The 27,235-nt window shown below is 35.8% G+C and overlaps 1 protein-coding gene across 5 annotated transcripts in view; it reads left to right on the top strand.

Moving 5' to 3' along the window:
• LOC129763551 (RYamide receptor-like) overlaps positions 1 to 23,970 on the top strand; it is a 453,048-nt gene extending 429,078 nt beyond the window's left edge. For 4 of the 5 annotated variants that reach the window (XM_055762748.1, XM_055762744.1, XM_055762746.1 and 1 more), the window contains one exon: positions 14,382 to 23,970. Coding sequence is in view for 3 of the 5 variants with exons in the window: in XM_055762744.1 (XP_055618719.1) it covers positions 14,382 to 14,414 (33 nt within the window). In the remaining 2 variants the exon portion in view is untranslated. The remainder of the gene's footprint in view (positions 1 to 14,381) is intronic. The other variant, XR_008740961.1, reaches the window with a different exon arrangement.
• Positions 23,971 to 27,235: the final 3,265 nt, after the last annotated feature.

A 27,235-nucleotide genomic window follows, 5' to 3' on the forward strand; every position in this document is an offset into this window, starting at 1 on the left:
AAGTTGAAACTGTTTCTAACTGTATAAGTTTCTAAGGCATCTTATAGGGAGCCTTATCAGAGTTGAAATGAATTAAAAATTGGCGGTCAACAATGCACAATGGTCCAGGAGATACATTTAAGTATAAATTAGCATTTAGAGATCGACAGCTATTCTCTAGACAAAAACTGTCTTCGACAAAGTTCTTACATATAATAGAGCGCTCATTTCCATGTTATCAAAAATAGGGTGACCAAAATTGTCGATGAAATAAAAAATCTAACTTTCTAATCTTTATAGATAGAGATAAACATAGTTCGACAATGATGTAGCCCCAATTATTTGAAACAGCTTTGTAGAACAAAGTTTAAAAAGGGTTTTTTCATGGTTACTCTCATGAAACTTAGTTAAAAAATAACTTTGGGGGAGACATTTATTCTTTAGACAAAAACTGTCTTCGACAAAGATCTTACATATGATAGAGCGCTCATTTTTATGTTATCAAAATGGGGGAGGCGATCTGGCGTAGGGTTAACATCCATAACTCTCACGCAGAGATCATGAGTTTAATTCTCACTCCCGACATTCTTTCAAAAATGGAAGTAAAAGTGACGAACCAACCGGAATGTGTTGAAAGTCACTATAATAGAAGTCACAAGTCACAGGAAGGTTGTGTCCGAGACACGACCGCACAGTTGACGTAGGATTCCATTAGGCTATCTCTTGCATGCTGATTTTGGATATGTTTAAAGAATTACATTGTTAAACTCTTTGATAATGATTTGATGGTCATGAAAAGGGCCGTTTTGTTTAGTTGTTTGGTATTGTTTGTTTACTCCACCAGTGTTTTTAACCGAGTGAAGATGACAGAAGGATGGTGATTAGTCGTTGTATGGTGCGTATCACGATAGAAGATTCCGAAGTGGAATGAGATATGAAAGCCGCCTTCTGTGGCCCTGGACGAGATGGCTCATGTATTCTGTATGAATGAAATGGCGGGTTAGAAAAAAAATTTACCTATGTAACATAAGACAATTACCATTATCGAACACAATTATCAATTTTTCTCACCAAAAAAAAACATTTTACATTATTATAGAGAAAACATATTCGAAATGAAAAAGGTAATTTTCATTTATAATTTTTATTTTCTGCGTGTTTATTCAACCCATTTCCATTTACGCTTTAAAACCAACGGAACACGATGTGAATTTCAATTGGACTAACAGCACCGAATATTTCTTCATTTATCTAATTTTTATAGTCGCATAAACTTTCCTTGAGTGGAAAAAAAAATCGTTTCATATTTCAAATAATTTGAACACAACCGCTACCATATAAAATTTTACACTTACACTTGTGCTAAAAGTTTTACAATGCATGATCGGTCATTGATATGAAATTTTACGGAGCAACCAACATTAAAGTTCCAAATTTAAAATTTATTTATATTCTATCAAACATAAGTTCTATTCAGTTCAATAAAACATCATTCTTCAACCAATCCATCGGAAGATTCTTATTGGAACGAAAAAAAAAACCAATTGTTTTGGTCCGTACTTATTCATCGCTCCCAAATTGTTCGCCAGCGCGTATGCAACCAGCAGTACCCACACTACTTACAATGAACACAACCCATTGGTGCGCGTCGGTTGTCAAACCATCGACCACGAGGGTATTTACGTGCTGTTTTCTTCCAGACACCTTGAATTTGAAGTCTCTGTTAGGTAATACATGTCGGTGAAAACAAAAGCTACCTCTACTTTGATGTATTTGCAATGCCGTTCCCCTTCAATTCCGACCAATCAGAACGAGGTATTTCCGTTTTGGGATTTTTCGATAGTTTGATAGTTAGTTTCATGTAGTATATTATTTTATTCATTGTGATGAATTATAATGGTGTGCTCAGATCGATTGATGTAAATATCACGCAAATCCATCAGGAAATAACTGACCAATAATTGTAAGTTCATGAGCCGTCGCATGTGTCGTCAATTTCGACCAATCAGAAGTGGATATTTCTGTTAGGATAGGGGTTGAAATTTTTCAATTGTTCGATAGTTAGTTTCATGACTTACATTATTTTATTCAATGTGAAAAATTGTTATGGAGTGCCGAAATCGACTGACGTAAAAATCTTATCAATCCATCACGAAATGACTGAGCAATAAACGTTTGAAATTGGACAATTTTCACGATGTGGACGATTTTCAATTTCAATTTGTACCCCAATATGTTCCCGAAAGATATAATCCTACGTCAAAATCGAGGAGTTGTATCCGAGACACGACCGCTTAAGACGTAGGACTACGCAATCTACGCTAGCGTTCACACCTCGAGGGGAAACATAACACACAAAACGAGCAGAATAAGCGACGTTTGTTATTTCGGGCACAGAAAGATTCTGAGAATTTTCCTCAGAGGAGATGAAATACTTATACACTAGCGACAGCAAGGGTGGAGTTTACTTCGCAAATATTCTCTTTTGGCTATCCCTCTCGTTGTTTCTATTCCAGCGGCTGCATGAGTTACCCGTTATTGACAGCTCTGTTCGGGAAAGCACACAAATGGACAGAACAAATGTATGAGGAAATGGGAATGCTTCCAATTTTCATACATTTAAACTATATACAGACTATGGGATTGTAATGTAGAGCATATAAAAGAAATCCTAGAAAATTTCCGATTCGATTGGTATGCAAATCCTTAAAATCCGTTCACAGCAAAAATAGTTATTAACGTTAACTTTAATTCATGAAAACGTGACCTGTTTTCTGATTTGGCACCCTTAATGTAAGACGTAGTGCTACGTCAAAAATCAAAAATAGGGTGACCAAAATTATCGATGAAATAAAAAATCTAACTTTCGAATCTTTATAGATAGAGATAAGCATAGTTCGACAATGTTGTAGCCCGAATTATTTTAAACAACTTTGTAGAAAAAAGCTTTTTTCTATCTTTTAATATAATCGATTTGGCGCTTTTTTCCTAAGCTGCATTAGGGTGACAATGAAAAAGTGTTTCTTTTGCTCTAACTATTATATTTCAAATTCTACATCAAAACTGTCTTCGTACGACTTTTAGAGCTTATCAAGACCAACATTTTGCGATGCAGTACTTGTCAATATCTTAATCCTACTCAAATTTATTAATGGTTTTTCACCCCAAAACTCATGTTTTCAATTGTAATTTACTCAAACACGAAAAATAACATAGTTTTGAAAATCACACATCACGTAGAGTGAAATATGCTCTTTCAAATGCCATCAATAAACTTTTTTTTATGTTTGCCCCAGAAAGAATGACAAACAATTGAAGAGAGAATTTTTGGGGAAGAAATATAAATAACTTTGAGTGAAGTTGAGATATTGACAAGTTCTGCATCGCAAAATATTTTTATTCGTGAGCTCTAAAAGTCCTCCGAAGATAGTTTGTATGTAGAATTCGAAATAAATAGGTAAAAGGATCTGAGCCTAGGGGCACAGACGGAAGTTTGACGTAGGACTGGGATTGTTCAGAACAGTTGTTTTTTTAAATGTAATTCTTTTCATTGTTCAGAAATCTGTTAGTTTAACTCATTTGAAACTCCAAATAGTAGACCTGAAAGTTATATGTACTCGTAACCGTCTAACGGTTTGTAACGAACAAAAAAAAAGTTTTTGGCGAAAAGTTCAACTGTCTAATTGAACTTTATTAATGAATATCAGTTTAACGCATAACAGAGTGGAATGGTAGATGGAGTATATGTGGATCGGTAAACAAAAAAATCGTCATTGATTACATTGAATATAAAGCTTATGGGGAAGAAAAAAATAAGTTGAAAATACCTACGATTTCGTGATATTTTGAGGTAAAATACACATGAAATCATGAATTTTTAATGGATAGCTATGGTATTGTTTTTTTTCCATTGTGTTATTCTTATTATTATTTTTAGGAAGAGCTATATTTATACTTAAAATTGTAAAAGTAAATTACTTTTGCGACGTTTCTTATTATTTTGGATTAGTTTTAATTTCTTATGGATTAATTATATTAAGATTTTAAATTGTATTTTAATATAGGCATCGGGAATAGTAGCATTTTCGGTGAAATAATGTTCGTTTGCATACTTTCTCAATCAAGTCGTATTGGTTCTACTGCTGAATCTATCATAGAAAGAATTGAGTCATTGAGAATTATGAATATGAGTCATGAAGATTATTATTCGCTGTACAATTGCCCATGTTGTCGCAGCCCTGAAGATACTCGCTTAAGATGTTCGTTACCCGCTAACTATTTCACTAACTGGACTATCTTCAACTGGACTTATCTATAGCAGGGCGAACGTTAATTGGGTTGTAAAGTAGGTACAGGTCAGACTCGATTATATGTGTTTCGATTATACACAATTTTGGACTCGATTTATATAGTTTGGAAAAAAATATTTTTTTATATTTCAAATATGACTTATTTCAAGAAGAAATGTAACCTTTCAACGTTAAAATGTAATTTTGATGGCTAGTGCATGTACAGTGGAGTAAAAATCATGATTTTTGAATATTTTGCTTGAATTTTCACCAAGAATTGTTTATATCGATATTGCAGCCAAATTAAGAAAAATAGAAGTTTGGTGTCAAAGAAAAAATTGTAGGCCGGTTAGAGAGCTTCAATTTAATTGATAGAAACAATCTAGTTTAATGTAAATTTTTTCGATTAAAATCATAATAACACATTAAAAATAATTGACTTTCAAGTTTTTCACTTCCAAAATGTTATTAAAATGAACTAATTTAGATGTTCCACTACTATATCCTGTACTAAATTTTCCCATCTTTCAAATGGAAACAACAGAATTGTATTCCGTAGCGTACTTTGTAATGTAGAGGCAACAAATTTCGAAACAAAAAAAAATTCAATAACTCTGTCATTGTTAAAATTTGAACACATGCTTAGAAGGATTTTTTTATCAAATTTGAACGTCTGTCACTTCCTGAGAGAATTCTGATAATTTTTTTATGTGAGAAAGGTAATTTCTGACTTTAAGGGGATGAATCAAAAATTCCTCTTTTATATTCAAAACACAAAAAATACATGCAAAAAAAACGAATAAATAATTTTTTTTTGACTCGATTATATACAGGATTCGATTGTATACAGTGAAAAGAAAACAAAAGCTGTATATAATCGAGTCCGCGCTGTATGATGTCATCTTCAATTTGAAGTATTGCTCTTGCTGTTTTGCAGCCCAGTTAGCGAGGTCTTGCTATTTTGTTTGATAGAACGAATTATTGTAATAATACATGAAATACCTTCGCATCCGCTCGCAGAACATGTCTCTTTTATTTGTTAAATTGCTCACTTGTTTCATTATGTCCACTGTTGATGTCTCAGACGAAAAAAATGCTGGATAAATTTGCTGTCTAATGATATATATTATAACATATATCATAAAAACGATTCTGCGTAATATGCACTTGAAAACTCTTAATGAACGTTACATTTTTCGACGAGTGACCCCCCCTATATAGAAATCCTACGTCAAAAGTCAGAGCAAAAAAACAGATTTTTTCATGATGACCCTAACGCAACTTACAAAAAAGGCGATATATCGGTTATTTCAAGAGATAGAAGAGATGTTTTAAATAATTGATACTACAACATTGTCGAACTATGTTTATCTCTATCTATAAAGATTAGAAAGTTAGATTTTTTATTTCATCGACAATTTTGGTAACCCTATTTTTGATAACATGGAAATGGGCGCTCTATTATATGTAACAACTTTGTGGAAGACAGTTTTTGTCTAAAGAATAGCTGTCTAAATGCTAATTTCCACAAAAATGCAACTCCTAGACCATAGTGCAATGGGGCAGATATGTTTAACACGTTGAGCCCAGTATCGTTATTGCTGCACATTAATTGAGCCCACAACAAGAGAGCTAAAGTGCACTTAACGGGAAGCACTTGTACAATATCAGTGTCGGTCTCAGCTCCCAAAAATATCCATCTGATAAGATTTATTTGAGTCACATTTCGACACCCAAAAATAAACCATATTTTATTTATTCTCTTATTTTGTAACTATCAGTTCCAGTGACCAACGCGTGAAAATTTTGTGATCTCTTGTTCGTCCTATCGAATATTACAATAAATACGTTTCATATTTAGGATAAGTTTGGAGGGATGACACCCTAGTGATCCGCCCCGAGTGTCACCCGGCCACGCTACACCACTGGTCTAATCTCAATCGATGGCTCGATAATGGGATGTGAGTGAGGAGGCTCTACAGCGGGTTTCAGCTCTATGTGATATTTATCAGGGACAGCCACGCGGACAAAACCGCTAAATCTGACATGGACCTTAGAGGTCGCCATCCTAAATTTGGGTGATCTGAGCTGAGTATCCACCTTTTTACCGTTTGATACAGACCCTTTAACAAATATTCAAATTAAAGATTTTCAATATGATGAAAGGTTCGTTTTTATAGCAGCATTGTCATTTGTAAAGAAGTTTTTATTTACGTGATACATATTTGATCAAAGGCGAGTAAATGCAAGTGAACATGGAAACTATTCGCAAATGACACAACCAGTGTGACATCGACCAAAACGTGTAATCGCACTGGGAATTCGTAGATGAAAGTAGAAATCGTACCCCCTAACGTTGGTATAACACAGCGAGTCGTAATGACACGTTCTTCCCGCTGTAGACAAATCTGGTGTATCTCTTCCTGAGAATGCCTATCCCAATAACAAAGTACATATCGGAATTGGATTGCGACGGGACGATGTCAATCCACGACGTCTGCTTCGCTTCAATATCCTGGATTACAATTTCCTAGGAGGAGCCATTGGGGACCTGCAAAAACAAACCGCTCAGATTGATCCGATAGAGCGTGCGGATTCTCCCTCGGGGGCTTTTCCGATTCCGCGACTACACGTTGGGGGCGAAAACGAAACGATGGATGGATTCGAATAAACAGCACCGACAGCAATTATTTTACCCCAAAAAAAATCATTTGTTTATTTTTACGGAGCTATTTTTCTCCATCCCAACAAATATTCATCCCCGAGAAAGTGCAGGAAATGTTACTAGGTGGGAGATCTGATGAATTTATTGACTGATTTGATGGTTATGTTTTGGATAAGTTTCTTTTTTCGCTGATAAAGACAAAAGTTTTTCACGGGAGAAGTTAGGTTGGCTCGGAAATAGAAATAGCAACTTCGAGTGTGGGAAAAATGCCAGCTTAATGTGTGTTTGACAACAACGTATCAAATTAGAGTCCCCTCAAAGAGGAGATAAAAATGCCCATATCACAATTTTTCCCGCCATATTGCTCGTTCGGAAAACTTTCAACATTAATGGTTCCTATGAGCGCAATTCCGAGGAAAGGAAGTTCAATCGAAAAAAAAAAATCAATCACATTCGGAGCATTCGAATTGATTCTTCAGAGTGAAATTTAACAATCTGTATGTTTCTGGATTCTTCGTGTTGAGACGATACCGGGAACCGTATAACAAGCATTACACGTGGAACAACCGTTAACGAGAATTTTCATGATAAAGTTTTCATAAATTTGGCAATTATGGCGAAGGCACTGACGGAGGTGTATGCTGACAACATCGGCCGTACGCTGTCTGGTCTCTAGCGCAAAATGACAACGACGGACGACAAAATTGAATAAAATTAAATCTCATACCCGGTCCATAATTACTTGACGAAAAATGTGATACCCGGTCAAACGAGCTTGAGGGAGGAAAACAATCATTCTACAGTTTTACTCACTAAACTGATATTTTTCAATTGTAAACAACACTTCCGAGCACGGAAACCGCCATCTGGAGGATCACTCTCATTTTCTCTGGAAGGTATCAAAGCCCCAAACAAAATATTTTTTGAGCAATGTGTTTGTTTTCTTCGAAAATTACCCTCTCACCTTACTGGAAACATAGCGAGAAGCCCCCGATTTTGATGCTAATTGCAGAATGTAGTAGGAAAACTCCTGTGTGGGGGTTTGAGTGAGGAAATTGTCATTTTACTTTCGGAAGTCTTGGAAGTACCCAGCAAACATTAAATTGTATAACCAGGCATATTCCAAGTTGTATATAGAGTGGAATCGAGTCACAATCTTATAAAACATTGTTTAAAGTATGCATCGTGTATATTTAAAATCGTATAAAACGCGAAAAATCTGCTTTCATTTATCAGTCGTAATCTGGTATAGCAAACATCGGTTTTATGATATGCGCTATCGTAAAATTGAACTAAACGACATAATATATTCATATCAGGCAGATGCAGTCCGAGAGTCCATGTTCCGAGTTTCCAATCTCTAGTCCGTGTTCTTTGCGTGGGTCTAGTCCGATTGTCCTGTCTCGAATTTCTTTGTGAATTTTCCTGTGCGTTTTATTTTTACGGATGGCTTGCAGGGCCTGCACCAACCCCCTGTCTCGCCGGAGGACCGTCGTGCACAGCTCTTTTTAGAGTCCCCGCTGGCACGAAGACAGTGATCAGCCGCCCCTAACATGAGGATCAGACGCTGTTTTGAGCCGCACCTCCATGGTGAACAGACGCTCGAATGGGCCCCCTTCCCTGTCAGCATTCGACCAAGATCCCACCGGGGTTGGTTACCCGATCTTCACTATGGTTACTCGTACCCCAGCCGGCACCACGGGGAGGTAGGGATAGGAGTTACTGGACAGGAAGCTAAGGACCACGAATGGGGTCTATTTTATGCCTGCAGGTACGCGAAGTACCGATGGTACGCTTAGTCCAGTCATTTACCAACTAGTCCGAGAGTCACATAACGTATAATTTAAATCAATGTAGTACTGCGAAAAATCGTGTTACATGCTGTGGAATATCATTCTACAGTAAATCATGTTAAATCGTAATTGAGGACATATTACATCATACAGTAAAACCTGTTTTTGTGCGGTTTTTTGTGCGATTTTTTTTTGTGCGGTATATGAAAAGAAGCATATTTGACGATGTTAAAGTCCATTTAGTTTTTTTCGATGGTTTATATGAATTTCAGTGTGAAAAAAAACATATTTGCGTCTCAATTATTCACTTCTGAAATCATTCCCCTCCTCTCATCAAATGCTCTAAGTTTTTCGAAGTTTTTGCATGACATGATATCTAACAGCATCACGTTTCAGCATGCAACTAAAAGCACAAAACAGCCACGCGCAACCGAAGAGGCAAACTGTCCCATCGCAAAGCAGGGAAACGAAAAGAAATTGAACGGTGAACGGCGTGGATTTGAGTTGTTTTCTTGGGGGAAACTTGTTTTATGCGGTCCCTATCCACCGCACCAAAAAAAGTTTTTTTCAAAATGTGTACCGAACACGGTTTTTTAAAGCTACTGGTTTCGCACGATTTTTTTTAATGCGGTCCATACCCCCCGCACAAAAAAAATGTTTGCCTGTATTATAAATTTGACACATCATGACTGTTGATGTTTATTTCGAGACGGATCTATCCCAGCAAACATCAAATCGTATAACTAGCATATACGCAGCATCATATATCCCAGATTTTGGCATATACATATACTGGCATATACATGAGTAATTCCAAATGAAATCGACAAATGACAAAACATGAGTATTTTTGATTCGAATTAAAGTGTGTATTCCGTTTGGGTTGGAGGAAATATGAGTTCTCCACAGCAATTGGGAAGTTTTTTGACTCAAGCGTAACTTGTAAAAAGGGCGTATCGATTTTAGTAAGAGAAATCTTTGATAATTTATATCTCAAAAACTATGAGTCGTACCGAAATAGTGTCTTAGAAAGAGTTATAGAGTATTGATGGTTGAATATGAAAAAAATGTACACAGAGAAAAAAAAATACTACTCTTTTTTTTTATTTACAAAATAAAAATTCAATTTGTAATATCCAAAATATATATTTTCTAATTTTTTTTTTAATTTTTTCATACAAAATAGAAGTAATGCAGAAAATTTAAAAAATGAGCCCAAGATGATAAAACTATTTTTGACGAACTTTGTGGAACATCTAATTTTTAGGAATTTTTGAAACTTCGAATTTTTGTATGTTAACAATCTTTTTTAGCCACAAATTATGAATCCTGATGTGATTTAAAACAAAAAAATGTTATTATCAATCTCCTTCTAAATGTAGCCATTCTCGAAATATTTAAAAAAACATTTATGATCTATTGTCTTTATAATAGTAAATAATCCCTTTAAATATGTTTGTCGTGTTATACCATCATGTTCATGAGATTTTATGAGTCCGCTTATAATGTCCAACAACTTTTCCAAATACATCGTTTTGGTAAAGACATATGTTTAGGAGTTACGTTACGAAACGTTCGAAGACAATTGGGGTCATACAAATCGTAGCGAGACTAAAAAATCTTTTTTATCTTAATACAAACTTCAATCAATTAAAAAAATTGTTGTAAATTATAAGAAAATTCATAAAATTTCATGAACATGACGGTATAACACGACAAACTTATTAAAAGAGATTATTTACTATAATAAAGATTATAAATTAGAAATATTTTTTTAAATATCTCGAAATATCTTTTTTATAGTTTTTTATAATCTCTTTTAATATGTTTGTCGTGTTATACCGTCATGAAATTTTATGAATTTTCTTATAATTTCCAACAATTTTTTTGATTGATTGAAGTTTGTATTAAGCTAAAAAAGATTTTTTAGTTTCGCTACGATTTGTATTAACCCAAATGTCTTCGAATGTTTCGTAACGTAACTCCTAAACATATATCTTTACAAAAACGATGTATTTGGAAAAGTTGTTGGAAATTATAAGCGGATTCATAAAATCTCATGAACATGATGGTATAACACGAAAAACATATTTAAAGGGCTTATTGAGTATTAAAAAGACAATAAATTATAAATATTTTTTTAAATATTTCGAGAATGGCTACATTTAGAAGGAGATTGATAATAACATTTTTTTTGTTTTAAATAACATCAGGATTCGTAATTTGTAGCTAAAAATGATTGTTAACTTACAAGAATTCGAAGTTTCGAAAATTCCTAAAATTTCGATGTTCCACAAAGTTTGTCAAAAATAGTTTTACCATCTTGGGCCCATTTTTTTAATTTTCTGCATGACTTCTATTTTGTATGAAAAAATTAAAAAAAAAATTAAAAGATATGTATTTTGGATAATGCAAAATGATTTTTTTTTTGTAAATAAAAAAAGAGTACTAATTTTTTTTCTCAGTGTACATTTTTTTCATATTCAACCATCAATACTCTATAACTCTTTCTAAGACACAATTTCGGTACGACTCTTAGTTTTTGAGATATAAATTATCAAAGATTTCTCTTACTCAAATCGATACGCCCTTTTTAAAAGTTACGCTTGAGTCAAAAAATTCCCAATTGCTGTGGAAAACTCGTATTTCCTCTAACCCAAACGGAAAACACACTTTCATTCGAATCAAAAATACTCATGTTTTGTCATTTGTCGATTTCATTTGGAATAACTCATAGGTAAAAAACACTCGTAACCTTAGAAATTTTTTTTCGAAATTTCATAATAAATTTTCTGCCTTAACATACGCTGCGGACTGCTCGCTGTCTAGAGCGACTCTAGTCACAAAAACAACCTTTAATTATAATGTTGCAACGTGATATGTTCGCGACCGATCCACGCATCATCAGACAAAAAATGTAGCATTTGTTGACTTAGAACTACGAAATTATTTATCTGTATACCATTTGATAATCTATATATATATATATATATATATATATATATATATATATATATATATATATATATATATATATATATATATATATATATATATATATATATATATATATATATATATATATATATATATATATATATATATATATATAAATCTCGTGTCACGGTGTTTGTTACCGAACTCCTCCGAAACGGCTCGACCGATTTTGATGAAATTATACTCAAAATACTTGGTAGGTATGAGAATAGGTTGTAAACTATATATGATACCGGTAGAATACCGATACCCATACATTTAATACTGAATAGGGTGGCTCTATGCAGAAAAAAAGATCTGGATATTTTTTTTTTCAAATATTTGACTTCATACCATACATATAACCTTAAATTTTGGCCCCAATTCCCTATTTTTAATTGCGATTTCATTATTTTTGTGTCAAAAATATTCTAATAATTTAACCGTTGTTCGTTTTTTCAACAGAACGAATTTATTTAAGTTATTCAATGACTGATGGCGTAACGCCCGCTTCATTGAACATCCATCTACAAATACACAAGTAACATCAATTCATCTAAAGCAGGGAGCATCTCCGACGAGCTGGAAGCCTTTTTGAATGAGCACATTGAGTTATCGAAATTCTTCAAATCACATTTGCTCGGATTACAAAATGATAATCACGCTATTGCCATCAACCCTGATAAAACATCAGCTGGAGAGCACGTGTGTAGATCCAAAGCACAAGCGCTGCTGGAATCATGATAGCACGGTGACACGAGAAATTTAATGCGAAGAAAAAACAATAATCTGGAATTCATCGTTGACACACACCGTTCATACGACCCTCGCTATGTTCTTCTTCAATGGCACTAACGTTCCCAAGGTTTGCCTTCTCAACGTAGTACTACTTGCGTCATTTTTATTAGTAAATAGTTGAGATTTCTATGACGAACAATACGCCTTGAATGTATTTAACGAAAAATCTCTTGCATAAACATTAGACCAACGAGACCCCGTCACAGATACTTAATTCATTATGAACATCATTTCTCATTTTGATTTAATATTTATGAACATGCGACGAAACAAACAGAGGGCGCGCTCGAAGGATTTTTATGTTTATCATATGGTGATTTGACATGGTCAAGAAACGCCAATTCAAGATATCGTAAGCTGTGCCAACAATTTATGGTCGACATATACGCGATGGTAGAGATTGAACGACTGCAATTCTTACTACACAATCAACAAAAGCGGTGCGAGGAATAATACATTCACTTGCGAGACACTATCATGAGCAACGCCGACACAGCTTCAGTTATAGCCAGGCCAAAGCGCAATGCATTGTCATGACATTGCGCGTGTATTCAAACACAAAATGAAGTTCGATCGTATTCGTCCCCACATATTGTTGGTTGTATTCTGTTGAATGGAAAAGCGCAATTTTGCATTCTGTTCAAGCTCAAGTCCAATCGAGTTGAGCAAATGTGACAACCTTGCCACGCAATTCGACGTAAACAACATTGGTCTCCATGTTCCATTTCTTTGAAGCAAAAATAGTAATGGTTTTTCGGGTGGAATAAACACGCAAAATTTAGCATTCAAACACATTCAAAACAAATTTAGCATCCAAACGAAATAGAATAATAATTTTCATTCAAATTTCAACAATTTAGAATTATTTCCGGAATTATGCCGATCAGATAGAGAGTAATTTGAACCACAAATACGGATAACTTATTTTGACCATTGTTTCGCGACAAGGCGAACGAATTTAAGAGTGTAAAAGTCGATTTCGATCGAATTGTAAAATCCGATCACTCATATGCATATATGAATATTGAGTTCTACAAATCGGTGAAGAGTAATAAAAACATCCATGAATAAAGGAAGCAATATGACTGTGTTTCAAACTTAGATTACCGATGTGAATACTCCTCGATTGAATGACAACGATAAAATAACGCGATTCCAAACAGGCCGATTAATCAGCACCATTGAAGTTAGCTGGCGTATCGCTGTTTTCCAATTTATGAACGAGACCAAGCTGTTATAAACTAAGCCATGTTGAAAATCACATGCACGTATTTTCTAACAAGGAGACAGCAATAAATATTGATTTTTTATATTTCATTTTTTCTACTTTACGACAAACTTAAATTACTTTTTTCAGTTGACGTTTAACTTTTAAGAGATCAAACATGTCAGTTACGTTAATGAAATACACCAAGAAACATCATATAACCTTTCGTTCAAATCATTTAATTCGTTTTTTTATCGGTCACATTCGATTTATTTTAAAGATCGTTAAAATATTCAAACACACTTACAATACATTAGTGTGTTTTATTCAACACCCTAAATATTCACTAGAAATAATTTATTTGACAGAACAACGTTTGCCTGGTCAGCTAGTAATCTATATAATTAATATTTTTTACTTTCATCAGGCGAAATTTTCAGGCGAAATAAGTACAACATTGTGGATGTGTTTTTCGTGTCGAATATCAACTCTTATGCCAAAAGTTGCGTAGATACATAATACGATCTGTCAAGTTCAGTCAACGACGATGAAATACACACGAGTGTCTCATTTGCTGCAAGTGACATTCGAATCTCGTCACAATTGCTCACTTACTAGTCCATTTTCCTAATTATTCTATCGTTTACATTCTCTCTCGTCTCTTCCCTTTCCAGGTTCTGTCAACCGAGACATCCCTGCTACGATGATATCAGCAAAGCTATGACTGAGCGGCGACTACACGCACCGTGGTCCGAACGGAGAATTGAGCCTGACAAAAAATCACTATAAGCAGCAGCAGTAGCGTCCGTAGGAAGTTGATGAGGTGCGAGAGGTGTCATTGTTGTCGTTCGTAGTATTCTGGCCACCTTCCTGAAGCTCTATCTTCGACACCGGTGGCAGCTTCGTTGGAATGCGTAAACCACACGTACGCAACCACAAACACAAACACACACAGAGATAAATACTTCTGCTCGGCAAAGGACCAACGTAATACGATACAGGAAGTAGGAAGCAACTTGCAAAATGATCCCCGTAGAGGGTAGCCGGAATCAATCATCGACGAGACGGGAGGCAGAAGGAAGTAATAACAAGAAAATGTCACTTCTCATGAATGGGTGGGGTGGGGGAGAAAGATGCCATAAATCAGAGAGAGAGAGAGAGGAATCTTGGGAAAGTTTGGGCTGTGGGCTACTGGGTATCACACTATGGCAGTGCGGTGCGGTGAAACACTCGAAAGATGCCGTTGAATGATTATGCTCATAAACCAAAGTGGATGTATGAAATTTACACACGAAAAGAACAGTTCACAAATGGGAAAACTTAGCAATGGATGTAAGAGTGGGATTGTTCACTCATTCGAATTCACTTGCCAGTTTCAAGTTGCGTTCATTTGTTCATTTTCGATCTATTAAAAATACGCAATGCTAAATTCATACACTCATTCAGAATTGATTCAACCTTAAGCTCATTTGTGCTGTGAAGTGAAAAAAATATGAGATGTACGGTGGTCGAAACGTCATGTCGCCTAGGTAACTTATTTATAAAAGAAAAACTGAACGAGGCGCAGCATCATCGGAAATAAACCTAAAATTACAAAAAAAAAAGTTTTCAATCCTTCAGTCTAACGCCTTTTGTGGTTCTGTTGAGGACATTTTACATTACGAATGAAATAACAAAAGTAGTTCAGACTGATATTCTCGAACATACTATGGACATACACTGAATCTGTAATAGAAATATAAATTTTATAAGGATTTTTTTTTATTTCTAAATTAAAAGTTTTTTCTCCGTACGTATAACTCATAATCTCAAGAGGACGGATGGTCAGATACAGAATCAAATGGAGAATATTGAAGAAAATTTCGAAAAAAGTAATTGCGCATATGTTCTGGAGTGAAAAGTTTGTCCAATTGGAGTTCATTGGTTATACTTGGCCGTTCTGTTTTTATTCCAGTAAAATCTTTAAAAACATTTTTTTGTATATTAAACTGCAAAAACCAGTATTTAAATTATAGAAAACTAAAATTTTCAAAACTATAATCGAACATCTTTTCAACCTGATGGTCTTACCCCTAGTTTCCCTACATGTTGAGAAATCAGAGTGGAACGACGGGGTGTATCTTCTATTACTCCAATTACTCCATGTTTCGAGCTCGCGTATCTTCAGTAGGATGATTGGAAATCCTTTCCTCACAAACAAGGTCTTATTTTAACCGATCTACACTTAGTTCCTTTCTATCAGTCTGCGATAAAAATGTCGACTGATAATTTTCAAACAACTGCTGAGCAATTTTATTCATCCGTTAGGTATCTATACAATCCGTTTATTATTATCATATCTACAGTGACTCACAGTGACTACATACCTAAATCTACAACAACTATTCAATACCTGACCGACCGATCAAGAGATTTTTGGCAGAGATTGTTTAAGAGATGTCGTTGCTCTCCGAATTGAAACATATTGTATTTGACTACAAAAACAAGCTGAAAACTGTATTTAGCATCCAAGGGTAACCATAAATCAATTTCTACCTGTTATTGATTTTTTCTATTTATTTATTTAATTCACAAATACAACAGGCTACACATGCCCTAATGTATGATATAAAAAACTAAAACTAAAACTATTTTTCACTAAGCCTACTAAAACTAATACATAAGAAATTTCAAATTATGTAAGAGCAATAACATACAATTTTTTGAGGGACGAACGTGAAAGATGACAGTCAAAACAGGAGCTACAACGGTTAAACAAACGGCACATACTAGTCACAGGTTCATGGTATCCGTAATTTGTTCGTGTTGAGGAGATGTAGAGAAAATGACGAGAACGCAAGTTACGACGATTAACATTAAAGTTGATTAACCGGAGAAGCTCAGGACAGTCGATTCTAGCGGTAATTAAGTCCGAAGTAAATAGGGCCTTGGCAACGTTTCTCCGTGAAACTAATGAGTTAATCCCTATTAGTTTGCATCGATCCTCGTAGCTAGGAAGATTTATTGGGTCATTCCATGGTAAATTGCGTAGTGCGAATCGGATGAATTTCCGCTGGATCGACTCAATTCGATGAACACTATTCTGGTAGTACGGCGACCACACCACACAAGCATACTCAAGAATCGAGCGAACCAACGAGCAATAGAGAGTCTTGATACAATGCACGTCCTTGAATCGCTTTGTGACGCGGAAGATAAATCCAAGTGTTCTGGACGCTTTAGCGATGATATAGGATACGTGGTCGCGAAAAGTGAGTTTCGAATCCAGCATAACGCCGAGGTCCTTAATGGTACTGACACGATCCAATTTAACACCATGCAGCTTATATTCGAAGATTATCGACGAACGCTTGCGTGAGAACGATATTACCGAACACTTTGATGGATTCAAAAGCATCCTGTTGTTTGCAAACCATTCGGCGAAGATGTTGAGTTGCTGTTGTAAAATCTCAGCATCTCCGATGCAGTTTACTGGGAGGAACAATTTGAAGTCATCTGCATACGAGAGTTTGAGACACTTCAAACTGAAATTTATATCGTTGAGATACAGTAAAAACAGGTAAGGACCAAGGTGACTGCCCTGAGGAACACCAGATGTTACCCGTAAAGGAGTGGATATTGTGTCGCCTATTTTCACTGACATAACGCGGTCAGTGAGGTAGGAGTGGAGCCATTTCAAAAGTGGACCGTTGAAACCAAGACGATGAAGCTTGGCTACTGCGATGTCGTGGTTGATAATATCAAACGCAGCAGAGAAATCTGTATATACCGCATCAATTTGTTTTCTCGATTCCAAAGAGCGGATAATGTACGATGTATATAGAACGAGATTAGTGACAGTTGATCTTTTGGGCATGAAACCATGTTGTTCTTCTGCGATGTAGTTGTTGCACGCATGCGATATGAATTCCAGAATTATTATCTCGAATAGCTTGGAGATAGCGCATAGGGAAGCAATTCCTCTGTAGTTTCTGACGTCTTTTTTGCAACCCTTTTTAAATACTGGGAAGACAAATGATTTTTTCCATAGATTCGGAAATCTTCCGCAGAGAATGGAGCGGCGGAATAAGTTACTCAACGGTATCGAGAGGCTGCTAGAACACATCTTCAAGACGACGGGATACTATCGGGTCCGTAATTTGAAGATTTTTTCAATTTTTTACAGGCATCGTGTACAATAGCTGCATTGATCACGGGATAATATCTGACAGATGACAGGCTGGGTACGTTGTTCATAGCTGCAGATACTTGATCGCAAGTAAGTTTTTCGTCGACAAAGACTCCGCTAAATTGTTTCCGGAACAACTCTCAGATACCTTCTCTGGTGGTAGCCACATCATTATCGCGCATCATCGTAGTAGGCAAACCAATCTCTTTCCTCTGGCTGTCAACATAACTCCAGAAACCTCTTGGGTTGACACGCAAATTCATTTGTGTACGATTTTGATAAGCATCATACAACGCATTGTTCAATCGTTTGTAATTTTTGTTCGAAACTGAATACCGGTTTTTCCAATAGTCACAGCGATATTGAGAAAAAAATTTCAGGTTGGATTTTTTAATTGACTTTAGTCGTTTCAAATTACGATTTGTCCACGGTGGAAAGGGCGTTTTACTAGTCATCCTTTTGGGAACGAACTGCTCAATTGCGTAAACCAACACATTTGACATGGATGATGACGCTTTGTCTATGTCATTATCGTTCAAAATTTCATTCCAATCTATGCTTAGAAAGAAACGGTTCATTGACGAAAAGTCGGCCTTGCGATAGTTGTAATGAATTAACTCCGTAGTGTGATCGAAAACAAGCGGCGGACTAATGGATACAGAGATCAGTAGTGGTGGATGATGACGGCATTGTTTCACCAAAGGGGCAGGAGCTTCAATCACTTCCGTCTTGAAAATGATCTCTACACTACTAAAACATAGGTCAAGAATACGGTTGTTGTCGTTGAGGATGCTATTCATTTGACATAAACCGGCGGTGCTAAGGCAATCTAGCAGATACTCTGTAAATGAATTTACAGATGAATTAGAATAATCTGGATATAGATATTTCGATGCACTTAAAGACCAAGCGATGCCAGGCATGTTGAAATCACCCAGCAAGAGGATACTGTCATTCATCTCCATTTGTTCTGTGATCCAGTGAATAGTCGAAATATGCTGATTAATAACCACCGAGTCATTGGTACGATCAGGAGGAATGTAAACGACACCAAGGTACATCGTTCGATTATACAACGAAATAGCTCTATAACTGTACACTAGGATGCCAATGAATGTACGGGAAAAAATCGACCCTAAAATTTCAAAAAGTTACCCTATACGAAATGTTTACCACCTCGAAAAAACACCCTATGCCATTTGACATCAATTTATCAGCTCAATCAGACATGATATTTATCAGCCCAGTCGGACTTAAGGGAGAGTGGCGCAAAGCGGTCAAAGTTTAAGTTTTTTTGAATATCGAAAAATCACCCAAGGGGGAAGAAAGGAAATCAGGGTTTTCGAAAAAAAAAGTTTGATGCCAAATGTCTTAAAATTGCATTTGCAACAAATTTCACTCTATATAATATGTGATTTTCAAAGATATGTTATTTTTTGTTTTTGAGTAAATTAAAATTGAAATCATTAGTTTTTGGGTGAAAAACCATCAATAACTTCGAGCAGGATTAAGATATTGACAAATTCTGCATCGCAGAATTGATAAGCTCTAAAAGTCGTACGAAAACATTGTTGATGTAGAGTTTTAAATATAAAAGTTAAAGTAAAACAACCGGTTGTTTCATGGTTACCCAAATACAATTTAGTTAAAAAACAACATTGTGGGAGATATTTATTCTTTAGACAAAAACTGTCTTCGACAAAGTTGTTACATATGATAGAGCGCTGTTATTAAAAATAGGGTGGCCAAAATTGTCGATAAAATACGAAATCTAACTTTCTTATCTTTATAGATAGGGGTAAACATAGTTCGACAAAGTTGTAGCCCCAATTATTTTAATTAACTTTGTAGAACAAAGCTTTTTGCTATTTTTCAATATAATCGATTCAGCGCTTTTTTCCTAAGCTGCATTAGGGTGACCATGAAAATGCGGGTTTTTTTGCTCCAACTTTTATATTTCAAATTCTACATCAAAGCTGTCTTGGTACGATTTTTAGAGCTTATAAAGACCAACATTTTGCGGTGCAGAACTTGTCAATATCTTAATCCTACTCAAAGTTATTGATGGTTTTGCACCCAAAAACTCATGATTTCAATTTTGATTTACTCGAACACGAAAAATAACATAGTTTTGAAAATCACACATTATGTAGAGTGAACTCTGTTCTTTCAAATGCCACCAATAAACTTTGTTTATGTTTGCCCCAGAAAGAATGACAAACAATTGCAGAGAACGTATTTTTTGGGATGAAACATCAATAACTTTGAGTAAAGTTGAGATATCGACGAGTTCTGCAACGTTTGTATCAGTATCAAACTTTTAGAATAGTCTTTCGAAGACAGTTTGTATGTAGAATTTGAAATATGAAAGTTAGAGAAAAAACAGTTTTTTTAATGGTGACCCCAACGCAAATTTGGAAAAACGCTCTATATCGGTTATTGCAAGAGATAGAAAAAAAACTTCGCTCTACAAAGATGTTTTAAATAATTGGGACTACCACATTGTCAAACTATGTTTACCTCTATCTATAGAGATAAGAAAGTTAGATTTTTTATTTCATCGAAAATGTTGGTCACCCTATTTTTGGCAACATGAAAATGAGCGCTCTATCATATGTAACAACTTTGTCGAAGACAGTTTTTGTCTAGAGAATAACTGTCGAGCTTTAAATGCTAATTTCCACTTAAATGCATCTCCTGGACCATTGGACCATGTATGGGAATCCCCTGATAGCTGTTTTAATTAAACTTTTAAGCTCATTTGAAGTAAAGTATGAGGATGTCAAAAAATGTGCTGAATATTTATATAAACTGGCCAATCAAGAATCGGTTTCGGCTGGTTTCCAGACGTTTGGCGCGGTTGGCTTTTATAGGATCGTTGTCAGTTGAGTACTAGACCCATGCACGTTGTTAAGTATCTGCCTTTTTATGATTCTCCAATTATTTTATTAATCGAAATAATTTCATGACCGTACAAGATGGATGCCTGGATGCCTACGCCTGGAAAATGCTTTACTTTTGGAGTTTAAACATTTTGGTGGCCTTCATGCTGAAAACAAAATGGTTATGAGAAAACTGAAATTTTGATTCCCTATTTAAAGAAAATATGATACTTATACAGAATAAGCAGATAAATTAGAAAAAAATGCTTTTGATTTTTCAAAAACCGATTGAACCATTCCTACGCCGTTTAGAAAATCGATTCGTCAAGATTAATGTAAAATTTTCTTCAGACGCGATTTTCGTATAATATGTTTTTCTCTCTTGCAAAAAATATGGTTTTCATGTACATAAAATACAGATTCGATATAGAAAAGCTATTTTTCATTCACAATTGTTATTTTGAAGTGTGTTCATTTCACCTGAAATTTTATCATAATCATTGTCGCTTCCCAAACTCGTGATATGAAGCTCAATGCCGTCAACGCGAATTTATTGCTCCAAAAACTAATATCTTCGCTTCGTATGCGCTGCCGGTTCGTAATGAGAAGTAACACAAATACATCATGTTTTTATCGACCTGTACCGGTACGTGCAGGATAATATAAAGCCGCCTTTACAGTGAGAGTGTGAGAGAGAGAGGCATGTGTTCATGCCTTCCCTATTTGACAGCGAATAAACGAAGTCGTGCTTCACTGAGGAAAACCGAGTTCGCGAAAATGAATAATTTGTTTTCATTCGACTCAATACATTCATCTCAGTCCGAATGAGAGAAACTAGGTTCTCGTTTCACAGTGAACCCTTTCGGATCTTGATTGACGATATTATTCAATCTCAAACGATCGAGTAATGCTTTTTTTTATTTGATGACGAATAGTATTCTCTGTGATTATCGTCGATCTTTTTTTAATTGGGTTTGAATTTTTACCGCACTGATCATGACAACACCAGGCCATACACACATCGATAGTGATTCGCCACAAGCTCCTGTAACTTGATTGAGAGAAAGTTGTGAAAATCAACTGTCTTAGGTTTTTTTCTTTCAATAAGGTTGGAGGTCATTATGAAATGAACTTGAATATGACAATAGATTTATCAAACAAAAGTCGTGCTTGACCAAAACCGGGTCATTCTAACTATGCTGATCAATTAAATTGAAAAATGCTGACTTTCGATTTACTATTCTTTATACTTGGCACCTATCAACTGCTAAAGTATAGTGATAATGGAAGATGGAATCGCTAGCTGGCGTCCACGTCGGAAAATGTTCAATATAATTTTTTTTGTGTCGTAGAGTTTTCCACTGGTTCATGTCGAATCAGACCCTTGATCAATACATATTTACAACGGCATCCGCTGTCGTCATCGATGGACTATCGGAAATCATTCTCTTATTAACTTTTTATAGGAACGGACAAAGTTGCCTCACTTGCCACTATGAAGAACATGACTAACGCAACCCGCGGCTTCCCTACTGTTTTTTCCATGCTTTACATCAACACAAAGAAATTTGTAACTGATAACTAGCGACAATTTAGATCAAACGTTGCTTTTTGCTTTGTTCTACCTGCAATATCTGAACGGACGGCAAGCTTCAATCTTGCTTTGATTTTTCATTTAACACCACTAACTTAATAAACCTTCATTGAGTCAAATGGATCTAAACATCGTGAGTACGATGTTATTGCAATACAGTGATTTTTTTTTATTGAAATCAGATCTGTTGATTAGAACAGAATCGAATTCGTGAGGAGTTAAAATATTTGAATTTCGTTTAAAATTTGGTTTTGACTTACACTACGTTTTTCTGGATTGTTTCCAGGCTCAATCCTTCTTCTGGCCTGTGGTCTCACATGCTTGAAAGCCGTCATTGAAATTCATCCAAAATCGAGTTGAAACAGCACAACACCACAAATTGGCTGAATCGAATGTTAGAATTTTTCACTTGAGTTAATCCAATGTTGAGTTATTCTTCCCAATAGAGGAAAATCGAACATTCCTTTTGTCAGTAGCAAACCAGAGGAACCGAGAATCGCATAAAAACAGAATCGGAAAAATCACAATCGGCGGGTTGTCTACTAGTTTGAAACACATCCGGAAATCTCCATGAATCATTTTCAATTACGTGTAAGATTGCCAGGCGACGTTGAGTTATGACTGAAATCTAATATTTCTGCGTTTATGCACTTGTATGTGACCGAGGATTAATCACCTACATCCAAAATGTCAATACAATCTACCGGTATTTAATACAATGAACATCACATAAACTTCTTGAACACTCGAATAGTGTTGAAATAATCCAAAAAATAGAAAACTGGACAATTAAAAACAATTGTCGCGCAGAATAAAGGCAAAGAAACAAGTTTGTTTCGACAGGAGCGTGAAAGGAATTACAAGAAAATTTCAGTCGCAATGAGAATGTATCGGTTTCCCACAACTGGATTTAATGAAAATAAGCGTATAAGACTATTCACGATTGTAACACATTTTCACAAACAAAACATTGGTTTCATTAACATCATGAGATGCCAGCATGATAAACGGAATCAAACAAATAAAAACAGTATTCACATTCGCCCAGCACGAACACCCTAATCAAACATCAATCAATCAACATCGCTTCCGCGCGTTGGGCAGATATTAAAGCTGACACCTACTGACTCCAGATCCTGATGACACCCAGCGATAACTATTTTCCAAACGTCAGTCCCATATAAGACGAAGGGCTGGGACTGGCGAACATCAAAAGTTATTCCAATCATAACCCGCCATCGATATTGAAATGGGTTACTGATTCAATAAGGAAGGCATCCCATGTCTAAGACAAAGGATTCATGTTATTGTTAGTTGCTGTAAATCCAATTATCATAATAATCGATGCTATCGGAACATAGAGGAATGTATAAACTTTTTGGCAGATATGTAATTTGATGAGAGAAGAAACCAAAAAAAGTCAATCTTACGTTTATACCTGTATATATAATGGAAAACACAAAAATGAATATCGAGTGACTGATAGTGCTGAAATCAATTCTCGTAAACCATTTCATTAAAAAATTTATATAAAACATGACCCGACTAGATGAACAAAAAAGTGCTTCGTGTTAGGCTAACTGGAGAATATTGGTGTATGTATCATTTTCGAAAACCTGTGTAAATAAAAGAACGATATTTTATACAAAAAACGACACTGTTAGTCAAGCTCAACAATATATGAATCTTTTCTTTTCGATGACAAACCAATTTATATTTATTTAATTTTTTTTTTGATACACAAACCGTAGTATCAATTACTCTTTCACTGTTCATGAGGATTGAAGGATTCCCCGTAGCCGTTTGCCGACTAAGACATTCTTACGCCGATGTCTTGCAGGGTATTCAAAACAACGAAAACTCCTTCTGTTTAACGTAGACCAGGTCGATCGCAATCTCTGAAGTCTTCACAACCTCATATCCGAGGGTCACTTGTTTCACTACGGAGCTACACACCTATTCGAAGTCACTGCCATACTGTTTGTGAAGAATTCCAGCGCAACGCGTTTCGCCCTATTTCGAATGGTTTGTCCTGTTTAGTTCTCTTTCACTCTGAAGATCCTCTCACACTCCGGGAACGGATGAATTGAAAGATGTAAAGTCTCCGTTAACAAAGGAAGAAAAAAACCTACAAACAATTTTCTTTCTACACGATGAAATTGGTACTAAGTTCCAGGTCTTGTGCCCTCTGAAGGAAGCCATCTCCTAGCGCATCGCTACTTGCTAGACTAACCGGTCGTGGCTTTTTTTCTTTCTTTATTAAAGAGATTTTCAGCCAAAGGCTGGTTCATCTCTAACAGCCGATCGTGGCTGCTGATAGCTTCACAGACATTCTAAGGGTGAGGCCAGAGTGAACGCGACACGCTATGCAATGCGATGCGACGCGAAAAGAACGTGATGTTTAAAGCGACATAGTGGTCAGAGTGGACGCGATTGAACGCGACAGATGTAAACAAGAGGTTTTATTTTCATTTTGTGTTCAAGTTTCGAAATGGATTCTGACGAAGAATATTTAATGTCCGAAAGCGTACGTAATTTTTTTTCCGAAACAAAAAAGACCTCGGATGAATGGATCAAAAGGAAAAGAGGAGAATACGGAGAATATCACCATCTATATCAAGACCTGGTTAAAGATCCGAACAAATTTCGCAACTATACCCGTACGAGCATCGAAACTTTCGAATATATTTTAGGACACAATGAAGTTGTTCTCATGAAAAAGTGGACCAACTTTATTAAAACTCCAATTGAGCCTGGCGAAAAACTTTTGATCACACTGAGGTAAGAAAATATTCATAAATAATATTTATGTTCGATTTTGAATCTCTTTCCCCTTCACGTAGTTTTCCGGCATTATTTCAAAATCCCTTTTTCTGTGCTTTCTAGGTTTCTTGCAACTGGATTCTGGGCTTCATTTGTTGCTTCATAAATAGCAGACTACTGAAGTATGGCCAGTTAGTGGAAATGCTGTCATCACCGGGATCCCTAGATCTCGACTGCGGCAGCTTTCGCAGTTCACGGCCAAAAGTATCCCGTAAATTTTTCTATTTTTTTTAGCAGCATACTCTGAAATTCGAAAAATCCTTTCAATATATATTCAAACAATTTCATTTATCTCACTTACCAGTGATTCCTAATACATCCGAAACTTCTTTCCAACACTTACTAACAAGAACCCGGTTCCTGTAGTGTCGAGTTTGTTGATTCCAAAGTGCACTTCTTTGAAATATAGCTCCGATTAGTGCTTCCACATCCACAGACACATCTTCTTCCGCCATGATGTAAACAAAATATAAAACTGACATTCACTTGTCGCGTGTTCATCGCGCGAAAATGCTGTGCATGTCGAGGTTGATTTTGTGTCGCGCAGAAATTCGCTTGTCGCGTCACATCGCATCGCGTTTCCTCTGGCATATGAAATAGTTTTTTGCCAGAATCCTCCCTCTTCAGATTTGAATCCTGTTTAAAATCTTCGGGGGATCCTAGTATGGTTGATGAACTCAAGCACGCGATTTCGGAGACATGGGAAAATTTCGAGAAATCCGTTCTGCAAACTTTAGTATAGTGTCGCGTCACATCGCATCGCGTTTCCTCTGGCATATGAAATAGTTTTTTGCCAGAATCCTCCCTCTTCAGATTTGAATCCTGTTTAAAATCTTCGGGGGATCCTAGTATGGTTGATGAACTCAAGCACGCGATTTCGGAGACATGGGAAAATTTCGAGAAATCCGTTCTGCAAACTTTAGTATATAGTATATAGTATGCTAGAACGAATTTTCCAAGTTTTTAACCAGAATGTCAAAGTTACCAATTATTGACATGTAAACTTGTCGGCTTTAAGTTATACCAACAGGCACTTTACTCCCGTAATGATTTTCTTCAAAATTCTTGTGTCATGATGAATGACATTTCACGCTTAACTTTTCAATATGACGTATCTATTTTGATTCATTGGCTTTTCCTTTCGATAACCACGGCCTTGCAAACCTTTTTGCGCCAGTTTTATCATATAGGTTGATTAACGAGGTTTCCCTCTACACTCTTGATTGTCGAACAGCTCGGGAAATGCTTCAACCGCTGAATTACTAAGGGTAGAAAGTCGATGAAGAGAATCGATCAAAACAGATAGGTCCTAGTGAAAAGTTAATTTTAGTGTCATTTTATCCAAACGTACCAAGACCGTAGATCAGCAATTACATTTTATTACAGCCATCCCTTAATTATTTAGGGGAAATGGGGAGATTCGGACCCCCTAAGCAAATCGCCTAATATTTCCAAACCAATACGGTCAAAATAATATTTGTCACATTGTATACTAAGCTACACTTGTTTTCTCTCAATCAATAAGGTTTAATCGTTAATCGTTAATCGTTTAATCGTTAAGCTTCAAATTACAAATATATCATAAAATAAAAGAGATGATTATTGGACATTAAAATTTAATGAGGGGTGATTTGGACCATCTGTGGGGTGATTTGGTCCAGTGTTTAATCGAAAAAAACATACTTATGTTTATGTAAAGTATTTTGGAATAATGTTACAATCAGTAACAGTGTTCTGGGATCGATACCAAATGTCTTGGCCAGATTCCAGCCTAGAAAAATTGGATTGAGACCATCTCGAATTCTGCATGGATCTTTTCACTGTTGTTCGAGCATTTCAAGCACTTTCGATGCTTGGTCAAAGAAAATCCGTTCTTGATGGCCTGAGTTGCTCTTTCAAGCTCCCCCTTCTTCCAACGTTGTCTGCCCATCCTCTTTTTGTTATTCAGCGGCATCTGGAATCAATTAAACTAAAGAAAAGCCTCAAACCTGTAGATCAATTCACCCCACACAACATGCAAAAATTAAAATGTGGGAAAACCTTAAAACCACGATCGTAAAA

This window comes from Toxorhynchites rutilus, chromosome 1, assembly GCF_029784135.1.
Source record: "Toxorhynchites rutilus septentrionalis strain SRP chromosome 1, ASM2978413v1, whole genome shotgun sequence".
NCBI lineage: Eukaryota > Metazoa > Arthropoda > Insecta > Diptera > Culicidae > Toxorhynchites > Toxorhynchites rutilus.